Consider the following 22,382-nt stretch of genomic DNA (forward strand, 5'->3'; position numbering starts at 1 on the left):
ATATTTCAGACAACTTTGGGCAGTAGTCTCCCAGCAGTGAGATATGTCAATGTATTTCTCTATCAAAGTAAACTCTAATACACCTGGCGTGTTTGTGGAACTTCTGGATAACAGCTGAAGTTTCTTAACACCGTTTCTTACAATAAATGTCATGAATACATGTAGTTCCTACACTTGGAAAAGGCACTCCAGCTACCTGGCCAAACTTCTACAAATGGATTCTTTTTGTTCCTCCCACTTTTCCATGTCCCTTTTTCCCTGCATTCCAGGATGGAACTCATTTTCAGATCAGTTTTCTGCAGCCAGAAATAAATAGTTCTTCAGCACAACTGGAAGGCTACCAGAGAGAATAGTATGACATAGCAAACTGCCTTTCAGTTATACACCTGTCAGAAGATATAATGCACAGTCAGAAGACATATAACTACAATTTACCTCCCCATCTTTAGCTAACAAAGAGCTAAATATGAATTTTTTTTTTTTTTTTTCAGAAAGAAAAGCTGCCTGAAGGGAGAGGCAAGAGAACTATCCAGACCAAACTCCTTATCCCTACCCTTCACATTGCCAAACTGGCCCACTGCAAGTCTACCTTAATTAGTGACTTTATGTCTCAACCTTAAGTCAGTTTCAAGCAAGTTCTCTATAGTTTATATATTAAATGATAAGTATAGAAATGCAGTCAGCTAACTAGGTTCAGTTTAAGCCTTTGGTTTTTTACTGGGTTTGGAGCTCTTGCCTGCAGCAGCTCTCTCCTTTAACATTAACATTCTGTGTCAAGAAGCTGCACCCTATGACATTAAGGATCTAAAACTTTTATGACTGCATTCTGTAGCATTAAAATCAAAGAAACCAACTCTGTGCTGTAGATCACAGGCTGCATCATTGGGAGTTCTTCACTATTAAAAAAAACATTTCTCATCTGCGTTGTAAATACATAATCAATTTTTAAAACATATTTCTCTGAGTGCACAGTGATGGTAATGCGAATGGCAAGAATGTCACTGAGATGCTCTTTCCCAAATCTCTCCCCTGAGCGCAAGAAGTTTTATTGAACTGATCTGTGAAACTATCAAGACAGTCATTATAGACAGACACACAGTTTGTTAGTTATAGCCGGACTCTTTTGTACAACTGAAGGGTGAAGTTATAGCCATTAATAGTGCTAAAAATGGTTTCTGTAAAGCCAGTACTTTTATAGCCCCAGAAAGGGCAGATCTGATGATCAAATCAATTTTCCTTCAATGGATAAGCCAGTAATCCAGGAGAATCCTATCTGCCCCCCCCAAAAGTACTCAGGTGATGACAAACAGGTTACTGTTTCACCCTTGATATTACATGGATAATTAAAGGTGTTTTATTAGGAATCAGACAAGAAAACTTTAAAACAAACAAACAACCAATGAAGCCAGTTTATGAATAAAAACAGACCACACTGTTCCAAATTCTGTTCTGCTACCATGCTTTTGTTTCTTGCATTTCTGTGCATCTGTTAACTACAAGGTGGAAAATGCTGCTGACCGGGCTATCCAGCATCCAAAGAGCATGAAAGAATGAAAAGGGTCTACACCACATCCACAATGCACTTGGTCTCCCTCAGCACTAGGCTGGTATGACTTTACACTATAGCACTGTAAGGTACTTTGGAATTCAATTGTACTTTAAATAGTGATGTCTCCCCCAGGAAGTAGAAGAATCAATTACTGCTTATTAGACACAACAAAGATAACTCTTGTGTGAGCCTCTAATTTGAAACCAATAGACTTAGTCCTCAGTAGAAAAGTATGCATATTGTAACTTAGGTTTTTAAACAGAATTTTCTCAGATGTTTTTCAGCTGAGACTCTGCAAGTTCTATTGTCTTTCTTCCCACTCCTTTCAACTCATTGCTTTTACACATCAGAGACTGAGTTACACTTTGGAGTGTTTCATCGTTAAAGCACTGAGTAAACCGCATGCAGCGGTAGCACAGATCTGCCAAAAGAGTTTAAAAGTATTGCTAAGTAACAAATATCTACAATGGTTTCTGATATCCATTCTTTACTCCACATATTTAAGGCCAAATCTAGACTTCACAAAGCTGATAGTTCCACCAGTTCCTCACAGCAGTTAATGCTCAGTTTACTTGATTTGGACCAGTGATCTTTGCCCAGAAAAGAAGCCAACGCCTTAGAGAACAGTCACAGTGAACTAGCACTGATGCAGACTCACATAACTGGAAAAGCTTTAGTAGGTTCTAGCATATGACATTATTCTGACTCTTTCAAGAGCACTCAAATTATTCAAGCTATTTACACATAAACTAAGATTATCAGAATGAAGGGTACAGACCAGGAGGTTAACTCCAGTTTACAGGGACGAAAAGTCATCACTACTAGATGGCTGATTGTGTGCAAGATGAACTGCTGTCTGTGGTTTTAGAAGGCAGGGAATGCTCACATCACAAAATTATTTCTCTCAAAGCATGTTTTGTGACAGCCTGAAAAGAAATGAATGGGAAGAGAGACCAAGAGCAATGCATTACAAACAATGCATTCTACTCAAGATATAATGTTGATACGTAAATGCATATTTCTTTGCTGTGATATTTGAGCAGAACACTTTTAGACGTGGGTAAAATACATTGAAAACTCTCAACTATCAGTACATTCCCAGTATATCCATCTTTTATCTGCCTTTACTATCATTTCACAATACTAAGATAACTGTAACACCAGCAGTCACACAGAACTCCATCATTCTTAGGAAAAACAGGATGAGATTTAGACTAACGTTACTACAAAATCCCTTATTATTCAATTAATGAAAAGTTCCACATTAGCATTCTGAATTCCACTTGCTTGACATTCCACTGAAACTCCAGATGCTTCAGTAGAATATATATACATATATATATATATATACACACATATACATACATTTATATATATATATAAAGATACTTAACTGCTAAGGAAACGATTTGGAGGTGCTGTATTTGTGCCACGTTCACTGCCTATAGCCAGTAGACATTGATGACCAAGAAATGGAAAAATTCAGCTGCTAACTCAGATTTCCTAAAATTAATCAAAATGTCTTCACCACTTTGAAGAGAGTAACCAGCTCCTCCCACACAGCAATCCCATTTGGGAACAGAAGAACAACATGAAGGCTGACCTCCTGACTCCAGTGAGGAATGTACATGCTGAAAACCAGAATAAAGATCTGCTCTTCCAACCAAACAAGGATTTACAGGGATTTGGTGGCAGTGGGAATAGGGGAAGAAGGAGATCATGTCTGGCTGAAAAAGCTGTAACACTGTTCAATTCATTGTGCAGGTAAAAGGATGTCTGCAGCACACAGCTTCTCCACATTTCTCAAAATGAAAGTTTGGATCTATTTCTATTGATGCTATCGAGGTACCACAACCAAAGCTCACACTTCACCATACTGAGTAAAAGAAATAGCAGCCTATTGTAGGCTGTTTTCATTAGGATTTCTTTAGCTAACTTAATTCATCTCATGCTATAAGAACACTCATAACAATGCAGAAATGCCTAATGAAAAGAGAAATACTGCATCTGATTCCAGTCATGCTATTCTAAGGGAATTAATTGGAGTTGTCATTTCCTTAAACACTCCCATTCAGAGTGGTTTTTACGATGAGCTCTAGAAGAGTAAATGCTGTCTCAAATATGTACCTCTATATATTAAGTCAAATAAATGTATGATGAAGCACTGGCACTTCTTGGCTATAATCCTATTATTGCTTAAAGCCATTTCTAATGCAAATGAAGAATGAATGATGTAGCAGAGCCATTTAGCAATTTTCTTTGAAGGGCAGTACTGACTACCAGAAAGTGACAGGAATGCAACTGCTCAGATGTGGGAGTGCTCCAGCAGGTCTTAGAAGGTTCCTGCCAGGTTTGAAGGACGCTTACCAGCATTTGTGCAACAATATTTTACTCAAACATTTCTACCTGAAGAATGACTTCAAAAAAGGAAAAGCACGGCATGCTGAGATCCATATGTTACAGTGAGAAGGGATGTAACTCTGAGCTCTTCCACAACAGTGGGCAGGGCAATCTGTCCTCGAAGAGCATATTTACAGGAAATCATCAAAGATAAATTTGTGGTTTCCACTTTCCTGATTGGAGCGGATGATGCTGTATGATTGCTATTCCAAGTCCTCAGGTTTCCTGCTGTTTTCAATACTTTGCACTTTAAAACTCTCTTACAACTGACTTTGGTCTTTCGGTTCTGTTGTTTTTTTTCCTCATGAACTTCCATCCTTTTAACTAAAAAATGCTTTCACAGCCCTTAGAAATTTTGAAGCATCACAAATTTAGAAACTGTTGTTAATAATCATTGGGACAAATGGATCCAGAAAATTGCATATTGATGGAAGGAGTTTGTGTTCTTTGCAGTCAAATTCTTCCTTGTAAGTTTCATGCAAAATTACTTGGCCAAATAGATTATCCCAAGACTCTCTCAATAATTAATGTCACTTTCTTTTGTTTCTGGCTTTTCTCCGAACCCATCAGGAGAATGTAAGGCATAATGACACAGGTCTGCTGTCTCCTGTAACCTTCTGGGACTGTTTTCTGTAACATGCCTATTTGAAAATCAGCAATTTTCTGCCAGGAAGAAAAACAAGCCATTTTCCATCTAAATAACACTGATAAAAAATCTGAATGTCACAGAGCCTGCTTACTCATGCAACATTAATTTTTAAAAGAATCAATTTTGTAATCTTTCAATTATATTTTATTATAATGATAATAATCACAGAGAAATCTGTTGTTTTTTTGCTGCTGCTAGTGCTGGCGGCCGTCATCAAATCACATTCAGCAATGCTGAAAACACCTGGACTAATAAAGCAGGCATTATTTATTCATACTTTCGTTTTACTTATTTAGAAGCATATTAAACATCAATTCCCTAAGCAGTTGGTGATGTTACAAAAACTAAAAGCAAATAAATTATATCTGCAGTGCATAAAGACCCAGGAGTTACTGCAAGTCGAGCTCCCCTGTGCTGTCACAGATGAAAAGTACTTACAAAATCTAAAGCAAACCAAACGAACCTTGCTCAGTGCTAACACTATGGAACATGTGAAGTAAGCCTCTTGATGAACACTTTCCATGCTCAAAGCTCACAGAAGGGCTGTGGTCAGGCAGTCGCATGCCAAATCCCTGACTGAAATCCTAGAGCTGAGTGCTTGGTATGCCTCAACATGGACATGAAGCACCTCCAATAGTTCATCTGACAGTGCTGTGGATGGGGGGAATGCAGTTAGTATGCTTCATAGTGCTGCAATTTATAGGTGGCAGGGTCAATATATCCACTGGGTCCAACAAATGCCTGAGGGTGCATTTATTTTACTGTAGTTCCTGGGTGTTTCTAATCCTTCTTTGGGTGTTTCTCCAGCCTAGAATCTCAGAAAATAGAATTTATCCCTGCTGCACGTCACTTCAAATCTATACATGTGTATATCTAGTGAATGTGTACATACATTTATATACACACATATATAAGAATTGCCGAATACCAGCAAGCTCCTACCACTGCTTGCATATACCTCAGAGAACAACACATGTTTCTGTTACATAGCAGGTCACACAAGAGTACTTAACAGCAGAAGCACATTGGGTTCATGTTATGTTCATATTTAAAAATAAAAATTGTCCAGGAAATCACTTGGTTTCTGATCAAAATCTTAGCTCCCTGCTGTTTTAATTCATGTAGCCAACAGTCATCAATAAATAATCATGCACAGCTTCTACATCCCGCTGTGATATTTTGTTTTTGTTTTATGTGCTGGACATATTGAGTTGGGATCTGCAATGCCAGAGCAGTCTTTCAGGAATTCTACTCCAGTATTCAGATGAAGGAGTCAGGGCAAGGGCACGGGCACATAAGGGAGAGTTGTTCCTCATCAGATATCTTGCAGGGCTTTGAGTTGCTTTTAAAAGATTGCACAGAAAACAGGAGGCGTATTTGAGGCAATACATTTCACAATAAAAGGACAAAAGGCTGAAAGGCAAAAGCTATATAGATGACAGAGTTACAAACAATGAGGCAGAAAGTCAAAGAGGAAAAATGTGGAAAATATCTGTAAAGTAATGGGAAAGAAAGGAAGAAAGAAAGAGAGAGAGAGAGACAAAAAGAATATTTGAAAGAAAGCAAGAATTGTGCCAAATAGAAACAAGTATGCTACTGAAGAGAAACATGAACAAGAGTTTGTGACTGAAGTACAGTGGCAGCATGAAAGCCCACAGTTTCATTTAGATAACCCAAATGGAAGAGCCTGAGATGGTCAAAAAGAGAAGCAGGAACAAAAGCTGAAGCCCCTTGGAAATTAGTTAGAGCAATGTAATTCCAACCTTCATGAGTTTGGCATTTAAAGGTAACATTCAGCCATGTCATTATGTATAGAAAATATTGCAAGTAGCACACAATGCAAAGGCCAACATCACTGCATTGTGGAAATCCAGTGTAGTCTGCTCGAGATGTACAAAAACCAAAACAGCTTAATTCTAATGGATGCTCTTGCCCTTAAGATCACTGGGAGCTATGGCTCTACGTTCCTGAACCAAGCACATTTAACTCTGAGCTCAGCATCTCACCATACAAAATGAGAAGCTTCTCTATCCATGTCAAAGCATGACCTAAAGAGAGAATTTATTCTACTGACCGACTTGATGTCAGGCTACCCTTGCTTTTGTAACACAACAAATTAAGATGACCTAAATGTTGTTGTTGTTATTTTTTCCCCTCTTATTTCTGTTCAATATGGCCATGTTGCAAGACACATCTGCCTCAGGAAATCAAATTTCCAAAATGTTCCAAGTCTTAGCCTTTCTGAAGACTGTGTCGACCTTTTGAGAAAATAAAAGTAGCTACTGTTCTAAAAGTAGTCCTACTTGAAGTACACAGAATGCACTGACAAACTTCAGAAAAGCATGCAAATCTACAAACCTAAGCAAAATGTGATATTTACAGGAAATGCAATGGCATTGTTAACTGTAATTAGATACAATCTTCCCTGTTTACATAATGTTGATAGCTAATGAAAAGATAAGCTAAAGCATAGTGACTCTTTTCATTATCACATAATTGTTATTTTAATGGTCACATTATGAGCAATATGACACCATATAGATTTTTACCTTTCACATTCGTAGGCAATTATTTTGAAACTTTCTATTACAATCCACCCACAGAGATGAAAGTATTAATGCCACCATTTTAATATAATGAAGATCCTGTTTTTGAAATCAATGAAGCCTCAGGGAAAAATGTAAAGTAATAATGAAGAAAATATATTATATGCCAGTCTCTGTCCTGGTACATAAGGAAAAGTTTAACTGAAATATACAGAGCTGCTCCTGCTAGTGCTACCCTGAAACTGGTCAAATGTTTATGAAAGCAGTGGCTACTGTTTAAAAAACAGGAGAATTTCGAGATCTAGAAGTAAAAGTTTGAAGGGTTACTAGAATAAGATTGCATTGGTGATATCATCCCCAAGTACCACACCATAAACCACATCTAGAAATATCATCTAAAATACTCTTTCCAACTGATAAACAATGAACTGGCCCTCAGTTATTAATTTGTTCATTACCTTCCTCCTAATCAGGTCAAGTAGCATAGAAGCCACTGATGCTTCAACAGGTCTAAGCAGTATCAAGCTGAGGATATCCTATATAAACATAAATGCCTTCTGTTTCTGCAGGGCACTTTCACGAGTGAGACCTGAAGTACTTTCAGGAGGGAGAATGCTCTGGGATGCCACTGCAGCTGAGATTCCCTGGGAGAATCTGTAATTCAGCTCCCTTGGATAGTCTGCCTTCTTGGGAGAGTAGGTAAGGGACATTTAAGACAATTGGATAAGCCCAGAGGAGGTAAGGACTACTGCTTTTTTCTACTAGTAATACAAAATACATTTTATCAAAAAATACAAAATCACAGCAGCCCACAAAGAGAGCTCCAACTAAGACACAATTCTCCCTTCATGAAAGAAAAAGTCAATTAACATAACAAATGTTAGTCACATTTCTAAATGCAGTGGAGGAAGATGTGGAGATGATGCAGAGAAGAATGGACATTTGATAGGACAACATATAATGCTTGAAATAAAAGTATTGAGAGCAAGATGATTCTTATAGAAATACTGCTTTGCAAATACTCTTCAGATTATTTTCTCTCCTTAATATTTTGACTGATTGCAAAATGTCAAGAGATTACTGCTAATTTCATGTTGAAAGAAGTGCCGGAACATTACTGTGTTTGGCTGAAAACAGGTTATAGAGCAACAGAAAGTTGTTCTCCTATGCAGTTCCACCTGCACAGTTCCAGACTGTTCCAACTCATAATTAGCAACACAGAAGATTGAAACGTCTTCATGGTAAGTATACAAAATTCAAAAAATCCCTATGGCACAAAGTTCTATACAACAATAGCTCCTACTTTCCCCAAGGAAAGTCTCTTTCTCAAGGAAATCAGCTTGTAAAAAGCAGATAAATATTCCTTGCCTCACAGAGGCATTTTGAATCTTAAGCGATATCTGCTATATTTTAGGAAAAGCTGTCATTGGGAAAAGGTTTGGGATGCTCCTCAGAGACAAGAGGGCCAGTGTGTCTAAGATGTGTACTTAAAGGAAAACTCTGAAGCAGCATATGGAGAGGCAACTGAACTCAGTGCATGTATTTCTGACAATATTTGTTAAGATAAAAGCATGCTGTTTGCTCCTTAGGATTTCATCTAGCTATCACTTCCCTTCTCTGTGTCTTATTCTACACTACTGACATCATCTGCAGTAATTTTTAACTTTTGCAGCAAATCCGGTGCATTGGAAGTTTTAATGAGTCATGTAAAGCATGCATTAAGAAGTTCATTTTCCCATTCTGTAACCAATACAAATACAGCAGAGAAGAATAATGGCCTCTGTTGGCGCCAGGAGAGGTTCAGCTTGGATATCAGGAACAATTTTTTCCTCCTACAGAGCAGTGATGCGCTGGCATAGGCTGCCAATGCTGGGCATAGTGGGGTAGGTTGGGCTGGGTAATCTTAGAGGTCTTTTCCAACCCTGAAGATTTCATGGTTGCTGATGCTTTAAAATAAAAGAAAAAGAAGTCTCCAAAGATCAGGATGGTATAGGAACAGAAAACTTGCAAAGAATAAATGAGCATTTGGAAACATTTAATCCTACTGTATTTGCATATTTATTGAACCCTATAATGGGCTGCTCAGGTTCTGAGAAGAGTGCTATCTTTGGCACTCAACATCACTTGTACTGAATGCCACTACTAGCAAGAACTGCTAACGAAGTGCTGGAAACAATGTCTGAATCTTTGAATAACAGAATTGAAGAGTATTCCTTTCACACCCTTTCCTTGGGTGTGGAAACACCCAAACTAAGTTACACACCAATTATCAGTCATAACATCAGGTAAACTCTTTGAGGACAATCCTCAAGGTTTGTAGCAGGTCCCTAGGTTGTGCTGTAGCTTCCAACACCTACTGAAGATGTGAACACATGAGTAAAGTTGTACATGCAGCTCTTGTGCATGTGATTTTTTTAAATGCACAGCTACCTCATCATTAGAAGCTCAGTGAATGTGAGCATTATCAGAACTTCATGAGGACTTACCCAGCGACTGTTTCCTAAATGCAGGTTGTAGTATATCCCAACAGCAACATCAGGCTCACTGATGTGTCTGTGAATCCTGAGTTACCCTCCAAGACATGCACTATAAATCCAAATGCACACACAGCAGCTTCACTGTTCTGAAACTGCAGCCCAACTTCTTTCTATGGAAAAGATCACCAGCAAATGAACTTAATGAGACCCTGGAATTTCACCACTTTCACCCCATTTTCCTCCCACCTGTAAGTATAGGAACTTGCAGAGTTCTTACTCCTTAATTTTTCATTGGAATATTTGTTTCTTAATCTTTCTATACATGTAAGGTTAAACATTCCAAAAGCATTTCCCATTTTTAACCAGTTTTTCCTTCTACTGTGTTGCCTGCCTGTTCCAAGCTTTGAGAAGAAAATATTTTCTCTTTCTCATGTTCTCTTTCACTGAGATTCACTGAGAAATTAGTTTTGAGTCACTTTTATTCTCATACAACTTTTTCTTATGAAAGTCTGTTCTTGTAAACTTTACTAGCTAGCAGGCAGAAAGACATACAGAAAGTCCTTCCTATAAGAACCAACAAATTACTGCAGTGTTTTATTGCTTGCCTCTGAAAGTTGCTACCCTCACTCAAGCAGCAACTCCATAACACAATCTCTCAGCACCTCTCATGTAATTCATTTGCAGAACACGGTATTTTGCTAAATACTGTAAATATGAAGCAGTGCACGTTAGGGAACTTCCATTAGGAAACCCATAGTAATCAGTAAACAATGGGTAACACACTAAAGCCATAGTGATACTGCATTTATTTCCTAATCTATTTAATACATCTTAGAAAAGCATTGTTAAATGACAACCAGGAATAAGCACAGACTTCAATGGTAATCACTGTTTTTAAAGAAAATTATTTCAACTGGCAGAAAGGTTGAGTTTAAAAACAGATTAAATTCTTGGTTTTATTTTAATTAGTTTTGTTCCTTTAAAAACTTAAACTCCTTTAGAAAAAAATCAAGGTCTATTTTAAATGTTGTGATCTGAAAAATCAAAAATGCTGCAGTGGAAGTGCAGCTTCTACGAACACCAAAGGCTTCACTGAAAATCTGCACCTCTTCGCTTTTTCCTCCAAATCTTCTCCCTTTACAGCCACAAAATCCCTTGCACCACAAACAACAGAACAAGAGCAAAGTTGGATCCACAGCGCTACCAGGACTGCCAGCATACGTATCATTGGGTGACCTCATCCTTCAAAAGGATTCATGGGATGTGAGAAAAGTCCGGGAGGGATCTCATCTATATGTGCAATCAGAGTGTAGCTCATAAGAGATAAAACAATGTGATCGTGGCCATAAAAGCTGCAGAACATTCAAAGGACAGGATGAAAAATGTGTGCATGTAATTAGGTCAATATCAAACTTTGTGTAAAGATTTACTATCTAGCTGGTCAGGAGCAGAAAGCATTCAGTGGCACCCAAAGACTCAGTAAATTAAAACAAATAAACCTCAGATGAATTCACACAACATGTGAAAACACACGAAGACAAAGTAGATCCTGATCATGTACGCTTTCACTTACATCATTATTTAAAAAGAAGTACCTCCATGGGTAAAGTCAGCAACCAGCACAGCATCAATAGGTCTCTAAATTCATACTTACGCAGCCACAGTTTTCCACAAAATAATAGATAATATTGCTAATTTTTTAATAATGCATTATTTTACTAAATTACTGTAGTGTAGTGGGAGCTGCATTTCTTGTAAAAAGTGCTTGAGCTTTGAACAGCGTTTACTGCCACGTTAATAAAAAACAGACTTCGATTGAGTTCCATCTGCCTAATAGAGAAAAATGTTCATCTTAATTAGGAAAATCTTCATAAAGAAACATAAATGCAGATACTAATAGGCTGCAGGGAATAAATCTAGGATACTCAGGAACAACTGTTTTTTTTAGCAGGGAAGAGTGAATGAGATACGTGTAAACCCCCAAATGGTTGTTAGCACTCTGGTAATTGACCACAAATAGCAGTAGAGGTTGAGATTTTAAGTGTTTTATAATGAAAAATCTATTTATTTCATTAAGGTTTCATGCTTTAGATCTTCACTTTTTTTTTCCAGGTAATAAAGCAGTCTCAGTTGACAATGAAACTACTTAAGCGCTCTTTGAATTAAGACAGACAAATCCATTAATGTTTTCTGAAGGAATTCCTTTGCAAAAAGAAAGGCTGGAAGTACCAAGCAGTGGTTTGAGAAAGATCTGTAGTCAAGCACTTTAGAAATGGTGACCAGGTCCAGCACAAATTTGGGGGCTTACTCTAATGTTTGCAGGCAACAGAGAACTTTTTGCTTTATTGGTGCAACAGCAGAGAATACATCAACATGACAAAGACTATATCAAATTGTAAACAAGAATTTTTATCCTTAAAATGTTTACGACACATTATGTTTCCCATGTCAGTCTGAATCCTTTTTCCATCATTTTCTTCCAAGAGTTCTATAATTTAAGCATGTAAATGTTCCTTAACTCTGCTTGTTTTCCTTTCCAAGCAAAATGAACGGTTACTCACCTCCCAGTTTTTAGAAAACTCATGTTAATACCAAGTGCAGATGAGAGTATGCCCAACTCCCAAAAACTAACTCTGAGCCAAATTCATTGTCAATGTTCACAACTTCCCAATGAAAAGCTTCATTCTGCAATTATTATCTAACACTGGGTAAGATTTTATATTTTCTCCGATAAGGAAACTAGTATGACTATGAAAGTAAGCGCAAAAGAGTTACTGCATTACTGCAATACTCTATTCAAGCCAAGAAATACAGCACAAAACTTGTGTGATCCAGCCACTGACAGGTTTACCATTTCTGTTCTGAGAGAACTTCCCCAAACAACAGAACTTGCACCCACCTGTATCTCAGAGAAGGTAATTTCATTTATTCAAGACATTTTTACTAGACTACAGTTTTGCGTGGATCAGTCAGACACATCAAAAGCTACGTATTAGCTGAGGTGAAGCTGAGATGACTTCAGTTGCCTAACAGTGTCAATCTGAAATTCAGATGAATATAATTTGTACCTCTAAATGACAGAGATTTAATATAGATCTCACATATTGCCAAGTTTAGAAAAAAATAGCGTGCAGAACTGAGTAAAATAGCAGGTTGAGCGCACCTCCAAGTTTTGAATCTTTATGTAGAAGTCAGCGATCAGAATGATCCATCTTTCTGCCTCAGATGATAAACCAGCTTTGTCACAACCCAACACATCACACCATCTGGCACAGAGGAAACTGAAAACTGGAGAAGCACTAAACTAATTTAACTTCTTCAGAATTGTCCAAGACATTAGCAGAAATCCTTCAGAAACACCAATCTGATTGAAACACAGCTACTTCCAGTGAGCATGCTTGTATAGCTAATAATCTCCATAAAACGTTGAATTCATGGAATCCTTTGAGTTGGAAGGAACAAGTCAAACTGGATTGTTTCAATATGGAGTGGGTATTGTTAGAGTTAAGATAGCGTGTAGTCAAACCTACACCCAAAGGGCTGGCTTTCAGAACATCGTCTGAAGGTCTCTTTACAGGAATTTCAGGGGATCAGAACATATCTCCACAGGAAAGTCTATCAGGCTCTTTTCAGGCAGTTATGTATGAGACGACCTCAGACGTTAAGTGAAGCCATGAATCAGGTGATATCAGCACATGCATTAGTGGCTGTCTGCTGGGGCTCAGTGTCCCCCGCAGGCAGTGTCTGATCACACTGCCAGCCTCAAGGGGGGACTGGAGCTGCACCTGCTGAGTGGTCAGCCTGAAATGTTTGTACAATAAATACAAATGTAGGCTGAAAACAGGATGATATTTGAGTGTCTCAGCAATATTAGCAAAGATTTATTTTATCATTGCATTGAAAAGTCACATTTAACGCAGTCTGTTTTCTAAATGATCCTTAACAGGCACTCCCTTCTTCCTCGTCACCTTCACCTAAGGCAATGACATCCAGTAGCGCTGATCTATGTGCTGCTATTTTTCATTAATTTTACCCTCCCTAAGGGTGGTGCAGCTTTGGTGCCAGCTAATTAAAACCTATTTAGGGCTGTTCAGTGCACTTTATCAGACCAGAATTAGCTCTGCTGCTTTAATGAAGACTACAGTTTTCTCTGTTATTACCAATTAAATGTTGTTATATCATATTGCCTTACCACATAGCAAAGTTATAGATGTCTTTAGAACCACTTACCTGGATTGAAGCAGATACAAACATGCCACAGTTAGTGATTATCCAATGTTTTTTTAAATGTTTCACTTGACTCAATACATGCAATATAACCAAACATTAGTGAAGTATAAGAAGAAGCTGCCAGGTTTATGTTCCCTCTAGGGAAGCACCAAGTAAAAAGCTTTAATGAAAAACCATGAGCGTCTGGTAATGAATATTATTTATGTACAACAATTATTCAAAATGGATGAGTATTCACTGCATTGAACTCAAATGCTTCACTAATGAAGACTCTCAGAAGAAACGTATGTCCTCCAGATTCATAACACTGCATACAAGGTTAATTCTCCAGCACTGATAACTCATATTTCAGGATACTGCTACAGAAAGAATTAAAAAGTTTGCTTCCAACCTATCTGCTAGAAGTTCTTCAGGAACAATCCTTATTTCTTACATGAACTGATATACAATTAATGAATATACTGATGTTATGGTGCAGCAGTGCACAATTAATGAATATACAGATATTATGGTATAGGAGTGCACAATTAATGAATATACAGATGTTATGGTATAGCAGTGCACAATTAACGAATATACAGATGTTATGGTACAACAGAGAGCTTGGCTATGATGTTGCTACACCAAAGCAGGAACCAGAAATGACAGGTACACTCACCCATATCCTGGGCTTGCCTGGGAAACTCCAATAGAGTGGATCTCCAGAAGAGATCCTTCCCCACTGGTGGTCAGCTCTTAAATGGATCTAGGAGAGGTGCAGCCAGGCTCCCCCCCTTCCAGCAGCACAGCTGAATTGCCTTCACCTGTGCTCCTGTGGCTGACTCATGGCTCGCCTCAGGGGATCAATCAGAGGTTCAGGCTGTGATTCAGCAGTCCCCATACAACTGATAATAAACTACGGATCAATAGCAAAGCTGTGGGGCTTGAACCTGTGCCCACTGAATTCAGTGATGAAGCTCCAGCGAGAGTGTAGGACCAGAGCTTTTTTGCAGTAGTGAAACAACTGCAGAACACATCTGTTTGCCACTTCTCAAAACACCCTTTGAAACTTAAGCATCAGTAGGATGAAATTACTTTAAAGTCTCACTGATTACCTGAAAAGATAATACACCAAAAAGTAGAACTAGAAAGCTATTGAAGGCTTGACAGACTAGCAATCTGTTGTAATTTTACTATGCCTTAGTAGAATACACTGTACATAAGGACAGTATTTTAGGATTAAGCTAAAATAGACGTGATTACAATCCACTTGGTACATTTTAAAATATGAGTTGAACTTGGTATCCTTCCAGATTTTTTTCTGGGAACATGCTGAAGCAGACCTCTGTTCTAACTAATACTGCAAGCAGGAGTTGATGTTTCTCTGAGGAATGGAAGGAATATTTGGCTGAGGAACCTGATTCTGTCTCAGCATTGTAACAGTCTGGCATAATGTGCGAAACTATTTTCATCACTCCCAAATTTCTTGCGCTCTGCCTTTAGTGCTTCCACAACTGGCATATACCTCTAAGAGACTCATCACCCTCCCTAGAGAAAGCATAAAGATTCTGTGAATTGAAAATGATTTCCAAATGGAGGCCCCCTGACTAGTAGAGAGCTGGTGACATGTTGACTATTTCCCTCATTTCTAGCTGACAAGTGCACAAAATGATACCACTTGCATTTGATGTGGATAAGCAGAACTGAAAAAGAAAGTTACAGTAGATGCAAGGATGTGATCTGATTGCCACTGTGAGAAGCATTGGCTGACTTCGTAGTGTTAAAGTTATGTACACCACGTCACGTGGATCATGAAGTCCCTCTACAATTTGCCTCTGCTCACAGTGTGAAAATTTTAGTTGTAGTGGCAGATAAAGGAGAAAGACATTGGGCTACTGATGCCAGGATTCCTAAGAACTTTGTTTATAAGCTCTGAGAGAACAGAAGTTCAATCTGTCTTTGACATGGAAAGGATAATTTGTATTGTGTTAATAAGGAACTAATAAAACTTTGTGATGTATTAATTTGTTGAATTAGGAACACATTAGGCTGGAGATTAAGACACTTGAATGATGATGTTTTTTGATAGGCTATGCTAAGGTATCTATTTGCACTGAGCTGCTCTCACAGTAAGGATTTTAATGCAACATTGTTAAGTCTGTGACCTGACAACCATTATCATGGAATATATACAAATTTAAATATAAACAAATTGAAGTTTACAAATGCAATGATATTCTCTCGATCATATTTAGCTTGATGAATAGGTAAACTGGATGCCTTTGATTATTAAAGGACATTTTTGAGAAATGCATCTCGTGCATTTTCTGTTAGCTTCAATTCATCAGCTTCAGTTTAAACCAAAAAAGCAATGACAACCTTGAGACATTTATGGAGAATGGAAGCCCCTTCCAACTCCAGAATTGCAGCAGCCATATATGCACATGCTGAACAAGCCCCATATTTCAATTCATTTTCAAAAAGGCAAAATTGACTCTAACCAAGATTTGGCACTTCAGTAACAAAGGGAATCAAGGGAGACTGAGAGAACAAGCACTTCTACAGCAACAGCCAAGTCAAAAGTTTGGATAAGGTTAAACTATTAGTTAGCATCTGTATTTTTATAATGTGGTCAGAATAGCTACTTTCCTTCACAACTGCAAAATCATGATGTGCAAACTGAAAAATAAATACTGAGACAGAACAGTGGTCTGGAAACTCCTTCCTACTAAGTGTGTAGCAGAGGCTGCCTCAATGCCAAAACACAGAGGTCCCCTTCAATGCCAAAACAAATCCATTTTCACCAAGAAACACAAATAGCACACAACCCTGTGGTTTGTGCTTGAAGTAAAACTAAAGAGAATATCAATAGAGACAAAAATACAATATCCAGAGTTATCCTGAGGTTGTGCACTTGGAAATGTTGTTTGAGTAGGATTATCCCCTTCAAATAAAATATCAATTTAATCAATAGTAAATTGAGCTGAAAACAACACACAGCTTTCAAAACATTTCAGAAAGACATCCAATATTTTTTGGGACTCAAGCCAACAGAAATTGAAAGAACAGAAGGTAGCGTAGGTGGGGTAAATGGGGCCTAGCTGCTGCCTCATCAAGTGCTTATAACAGTCAAAACCACAAAACAATCCATTAAAAACATATCTAGGGATTCATTTAGTAGCTGGCATCCAGCATGGTCTTCTCTCACGTCTTTTATCAAACATTATAATTGCTCTTCACAAGTATAACTTACCGGTCTTTTCCTGTCTCCTTCTTAAACACTGCATCACAGTAGCTCATGCGCTTTTCCGTTGTCACATAGATTTTGGCAGTTGGGTAGCTGTCAACAGCTTTCTTCAGCATGTTGTATACAATGCCATTTCCATCCTTCCTCATGTTTCGAAAAGGTCCCCAGATCACATAAAGAGTGCTGTTGGTTTCCTTGAAAAAGTACTCAGGATTCTTGAGTAGGAGAGGCACACTTGTGTGAGAGACCACTCTGATGGTCGTCCTCTTCCCAACATCCTCCTCATAGCCCTTTGTGGGTGCATTGTTCATTCTCCATATGCAGGAGGACTTGTCTATCTCAGCTCCCACCTTCTGGCCTACCATCTGTCCGGAATTGGAAACGATGGCACAGAGGTCACAGTCCAGTTGTAGAGGCTGGAAGAGAGAAAACAAAAATACATGGCAGGTTCTTCTCTACAGAGCAGACTGAGAATTCAGTTAACAGAAAGACAAGGACAATCCAAAAAACTGACAGCGATACTTCTCTTTATAAAACAAGAAAATCAATCCCCTTGTGGTAGAGCTGATGGAAAAACATACTGCTACACATTTCTAAAAGCAACCCTTTTCAGTGCCTGCAGTCTTTTCCTTTGTTCACCTACTGAAGTCAACTAGAAAAATACTCATTTCTTTTTCTCTCTGGATGTTACTCTTTCCCCTAGAAAATGATAAAAGAAAGCAGCAACAGAAAATAATTTAGATCAAGGCCTGTTTTGAAAAGGTGTCTGCAAGAGGGAAAACGTACAGAAAAAATAATGCTGAAAATTTAACTATACGCTGATTCTGGTTATGTGTCTGAAGGAATAATTCCCAAATTCGTGACACAAGTCAAACATGAAGTGTACTTCTAACAACCAACCTGATAGCACTAAAACCCTGCAGCTGGAAAGAGGTGTAGATAGAGGAATGTGGTGCTCTCTCCAGAGAACTGTTACAACCATGAAAAATGGGAGGCAGATGGAGTGGTGACATGTGACTCAGGAGCTTAATCCTGGGCAAAGAGAAGTCAAAGACAGTATTTCCTGAGTGCGTTCTGGGTTACTATTTCTCCCTTATGTATTGAAAATAGGAATAGTTATCTCCTTAAAGAAATATAGGGACCCAGACAATATTTCATTTGTCTGAATATAAACTGTATATATATTGTCTGGTTCTTTTGCATCAGAGGGATGCGTTACATTTAAGATGCATTTTATTAAAGTTTTACTAGAAATTTAAAACAAATGAAAACTAGATCCATCCAGAAAAACTTAGAGAATAGGGTCCAGGCCACACACCATTTGTAATTTTTTGTATGGTCACCGACTTGATCTTCTAACCCAGCTTTGACTGGGAGTGATTGACATCATTTACATGTCTGTTAGTATTCATTTCTCTTATGTTTTGATGATTTTTAGCTAGATGCTTTTTTGAGTAGCCTTGTGGTTGTTTCTCTTCAAAATCACACCTAATTTACCTGATGTGGATCACATCCTGGCTACATTTGACCACAATGGACCTGGTCTCTTAGATCAGATTTCTTTGATAATGGTGCACAGTATAAGGACAAGAGATAAACACCTCAAGACTATAATAGCCAAATTATAATTGCAAAAATATCAAATGTTTGGGGGACAATTATTATATTTGTATATCAAGTTTCTGCAGTAGGTATCACAACTGCAGCCTTTTCACTTCTCTGCTGTGATTGATTTGATCTCTCTATGTGAGTGGTACCTGAAAACATTCTTTCATCATTTCTTCAGGAGTTAAAGATGTATGACTGTATGCAACAGCACTGATGGCGTTTCCTTTACAGAACACCATGTATTTTTTATAGCTGTTGTAGTTTCAGAGAGTTGTCCTGCTTGGCTGTTTAACAGCAGGGATGAAATCCCAGGAGATACAGCTGAACACAACAGTCTTTCTGTTTACTGCTTAGTTACAGAAATTCTCTCTAAGATACATTATGAGGACATGGCTGTGTGACCTAAACAAATCCATGAGCATAACTCACATCCTAACATGAAGTGAATTGTTCAAGTCCCAGTAGATTAATTTATAGCTTTCAGGGTGAACTTTCAAGCTAACAAATACTGAATATGAAACTGCCAGACAGGAAAAAACAATTTGGTCAAGAATCTGGTCCCATTTAAATTTGTCTCAACATTGATGGGTGTTTTTTTCAGAATATTCTTCTGTCTCCATTGAAATGGAGCTGCTCTCTTAAATTTGGAATTGTTTGATTTTCTGACCTTAGTTAGAAATGCATTGAGCATTTTCTATTCACTGAGTGAAACTGTTCTGCTCGAATAAACTGAGTACACTCACTCCTGCAATTGTGTCCCCCAGTTTTCGAGCTCTTTTGTTGTGATTCATTTATCTTGTTCCAATTTGTAAAGTGCTTTCATAATATTGAATGCCTGCGCTAGGTCAACATATAATCTGCTCTACTTCAGTAGAGGTGGAGGCTTAACCCCTTCCAATCCTATCTCAGAACAGATATTTTTACAACATAGAGAAATTTCAGATGCCCTAATTATGCACATTTGCTAACAGAGATCCTGTGGAGAGTTAAAAGACTGACTGACACCCATGACAAACATTCAACTCATTCCAGCACCATCCACTGAACTCAGTATCTTTTTGCACCACATTTTCTGCAGTATGTGCACAACCACGTATCAGTATTCATTTACTGAGCCCCCATATAGAGACAGCCTTGCTGCCTGTGGTCTTGGTTTATAACAGCTAAAGATAAGAGGGGCAGTTTCTATAATCCATACACAACAGCTTTCTTATTTTCCTCTCTTAGTTCGGCGTCCTGTTTGCTATGACACCACACCTCAGCTATGGCTATGGTGGTGAGGTCTCATTACAGACTCAGAAGATGCTCAAATGTAACTCCTCTGCCAGATGGCTCCTGCAGGAGCCACTCAAGCACAGGGATTTGGGTGCCAGAGGGGTCAGACCAGGGAATTATCAAGGCAGCCGTGGCTGCTATTTCTCTTACCAAACCGGGACAATCTTAATGGCTCCGAGACGACCCCTGAAGAGCTGGAGTAATCTTCTGTTATCTCTCATCACCCCAAACACTGACATCCCTATACCCTTCATAGATTTTTGGTTGGGATAGTTGTTGATTAAAGCCCTAATCTGCATGAGCAACTGTCACTTTTCTATTTAACTTGATGATTTATTTGCATTAAGGATGAACAGACACAGAGAGTCATTTCTTACACAAAGAAACCAGAGTTCAGAGAGATGAAAAACCAGAGAATTAGAGAAAACATGCATTGTTGGTGGACTATTCTGCAATTGTCAGTAACTGTTTATAGGTATCCATATCACAAACTCCAGGATAGCAATTAAATGCTCAGTCATCTGCAACCATATAAGAGAGGCAAAAATAGGCTGCACGGAGGGCAGGCAGCCCTGCCATCCACAGAGAGCAGTCAGCAGCAGATCAGCAAGGGAATACGGAGACCTGTACTGCTGCTATTTGTGCTTTTTAGACAGACCATCACAAATTAAACGTCTACTTCTACCTTTTATGAGATTTTCATCCACTTGTATTGCAGATATATCAGCCAAAGGGAAAAAAAACAACAGAAAACTTTTCTTCTCTTTTTACGCATTTAGACAGATATTTCACCTCCAGACACCATGGGATCTGACCTATTATCTTTGAAGAACTGCTTTTTGCTCCTCGAATATTATTCATTTTGTTGCTGACCAGGAGGACACAGAGCTCCTCAGCAGAGCATCTGGGCACGATTCTGACAAATTATTCCATCTTTTCCCTGAGTGATACATTGTAACTGTTGTGAAGCACTTATATTTTAATCAGTAAAGAAAATGAAATGTCTGACCTTTCCATTTCCTGTGCAAGCTTACAGACAATAGAAAAGATAATTAAAACTGTGAGTTAGGACTTGCAAAACAGTGCTGCTTCTCTAGCAGAGAGAAATAGCTGTGCAATAAAGGTCACTTATCAAACAGTTCTAGTTATTAAATCTTTGCATTTAGCTCTGAAGTAGCTTCACAGAATCAAAGGTCAAATCATTAAATAACAAAAACAGACAGAATTAGAAAAGGTCACAAGCAAATCTAACTAGAAGAAAGTCACAAAACATGATGCTTTTCCACAGAGGATTTCGATATTTGGAAATTTTGTTGCTCTCCAATTTGAAACGCTCCCCCCCATCATTTCATAAGTCTCCAGCAAGAGAATGGCTGCAGAAGACCAAGGTAACATGATGCAGGCTGGGACTTCTTAATATCTTTGCAAAACTTCAGCACAACCCTTCTGATTTCCCGATGTCACTGGAGCCCAACAACACAACATCTTGATGGGCCATTCCCACTCCAAGCTGCCTTCCTAGCCAGGATTGCCAGATTCAGTTTTCCAAGGCTAGCTCAGGACCTAAGCAGATGTAATTTACGCTAATGAAAAGCTCAATTTCTCCTGAGAGTTCTCAGAGCTGAAGGCCCATGTTGTGCTGCAGAGCTCACTCCAACGCACCAACCCCACTTCATTCTGCGAATCCCACAATGAATCATACAGATAGTCGGGAAATTCAGATTAAACTTTCCCAATTGTTACTTTAACAATATGATAGCAATTTTATAAATTGGACGCATTGCCCATTCACTACATAATGAGGCAATTATTAGCAGCTTGCCACATATTAATTTGCTCCTTTAATGTTGAAACAAATGAGATCTTTTCTTGTAATCATCCTATTTGAGTGAATTCTAACAAAGCCGATTGAACAAAGCTCCAGAGAGACTTTCTTTATTTCAATGCCATTTATTCTCCTACTCTTCCTGGATGTCTTTAGAGTTTTAGAGGATACAACATTTATAATGATGCCAGTGGGGAATAGATTTTGCCTTTATTCTTCTTGATGTTCTTCTGAGGTCTTTCAAATGAAAGGTACAAGAGAGGCATTAACCGTCTGGCATTGTTTTTTATTACTTTTCTCTACTTTACAGTAAAAAAATGTATTTTAATTTTTCCTGTGTTTCAGTAACAATTAACTAAGCTGCTCTTAGCAACACTTAGTCCTTTTCTTCAGACCTCTGACTGATGGAAGGACTTGCCAGGTTTCTCTAAGTAAAAATTTAACACATTTAAGGAAAAAAAAAAAAAAAATTGTATGGCCACCCAGTAAGAGTTCTCAATTAAGCAATAAAAATTATATATAAAAAAAAAAATCCACAGGTCTGATTACCCTAAGTTTGTGGTTGTTCCCTTTTCCATCCTGGAAGAAATTTTTTCC

At 38.2% G+C, this 22,382-nt stretch overlaps 1 protein-coding gene across 1 annotated transcript in view; it reads right to left on the minus strand.

The window, feature by feature from the left end:
• ST6GALNAC3 (ST6 N-acetylgalactosaminide alpha-2,6-sialyltransferase 3) overlaps nucleotides 1–22,382 on the minus strand; it is a gene marked incomplete at its 5' end in the record, with an annotated part of 110,589 nt that overhangs the window by 49,900 nt on the left and 38,307 nt on the right. The window contains one exon of the mRNA XM_042873773.1: nucleotides 17,084–17,493. Within this exon, the coding sequence (XP_042729707.1) occupies nucleotides 17,084–17,493 (410 nt within the window). The remainder of the gene's footprint in view (nucleotides 1–17,083; nucleotides 17,494–22,382) is intronic.

This window comes from Lagopus leucura, unplaced genomic scaffold, assembly GCF_019238085.1.
Source record: "Lagopus leucura isolate 7727_CA_CO unplaced genomic scaffold, USGS_WTPT01 Super-Scaffold_100009, whole genome shotgun sequence".
Taxonomy (NCBI): domain Eukaryota; kingdom Metazoa; phylum Chordata; class Aves; order Galliformes; family Phasianidae; genus Lagopus; species Lagopus leucura.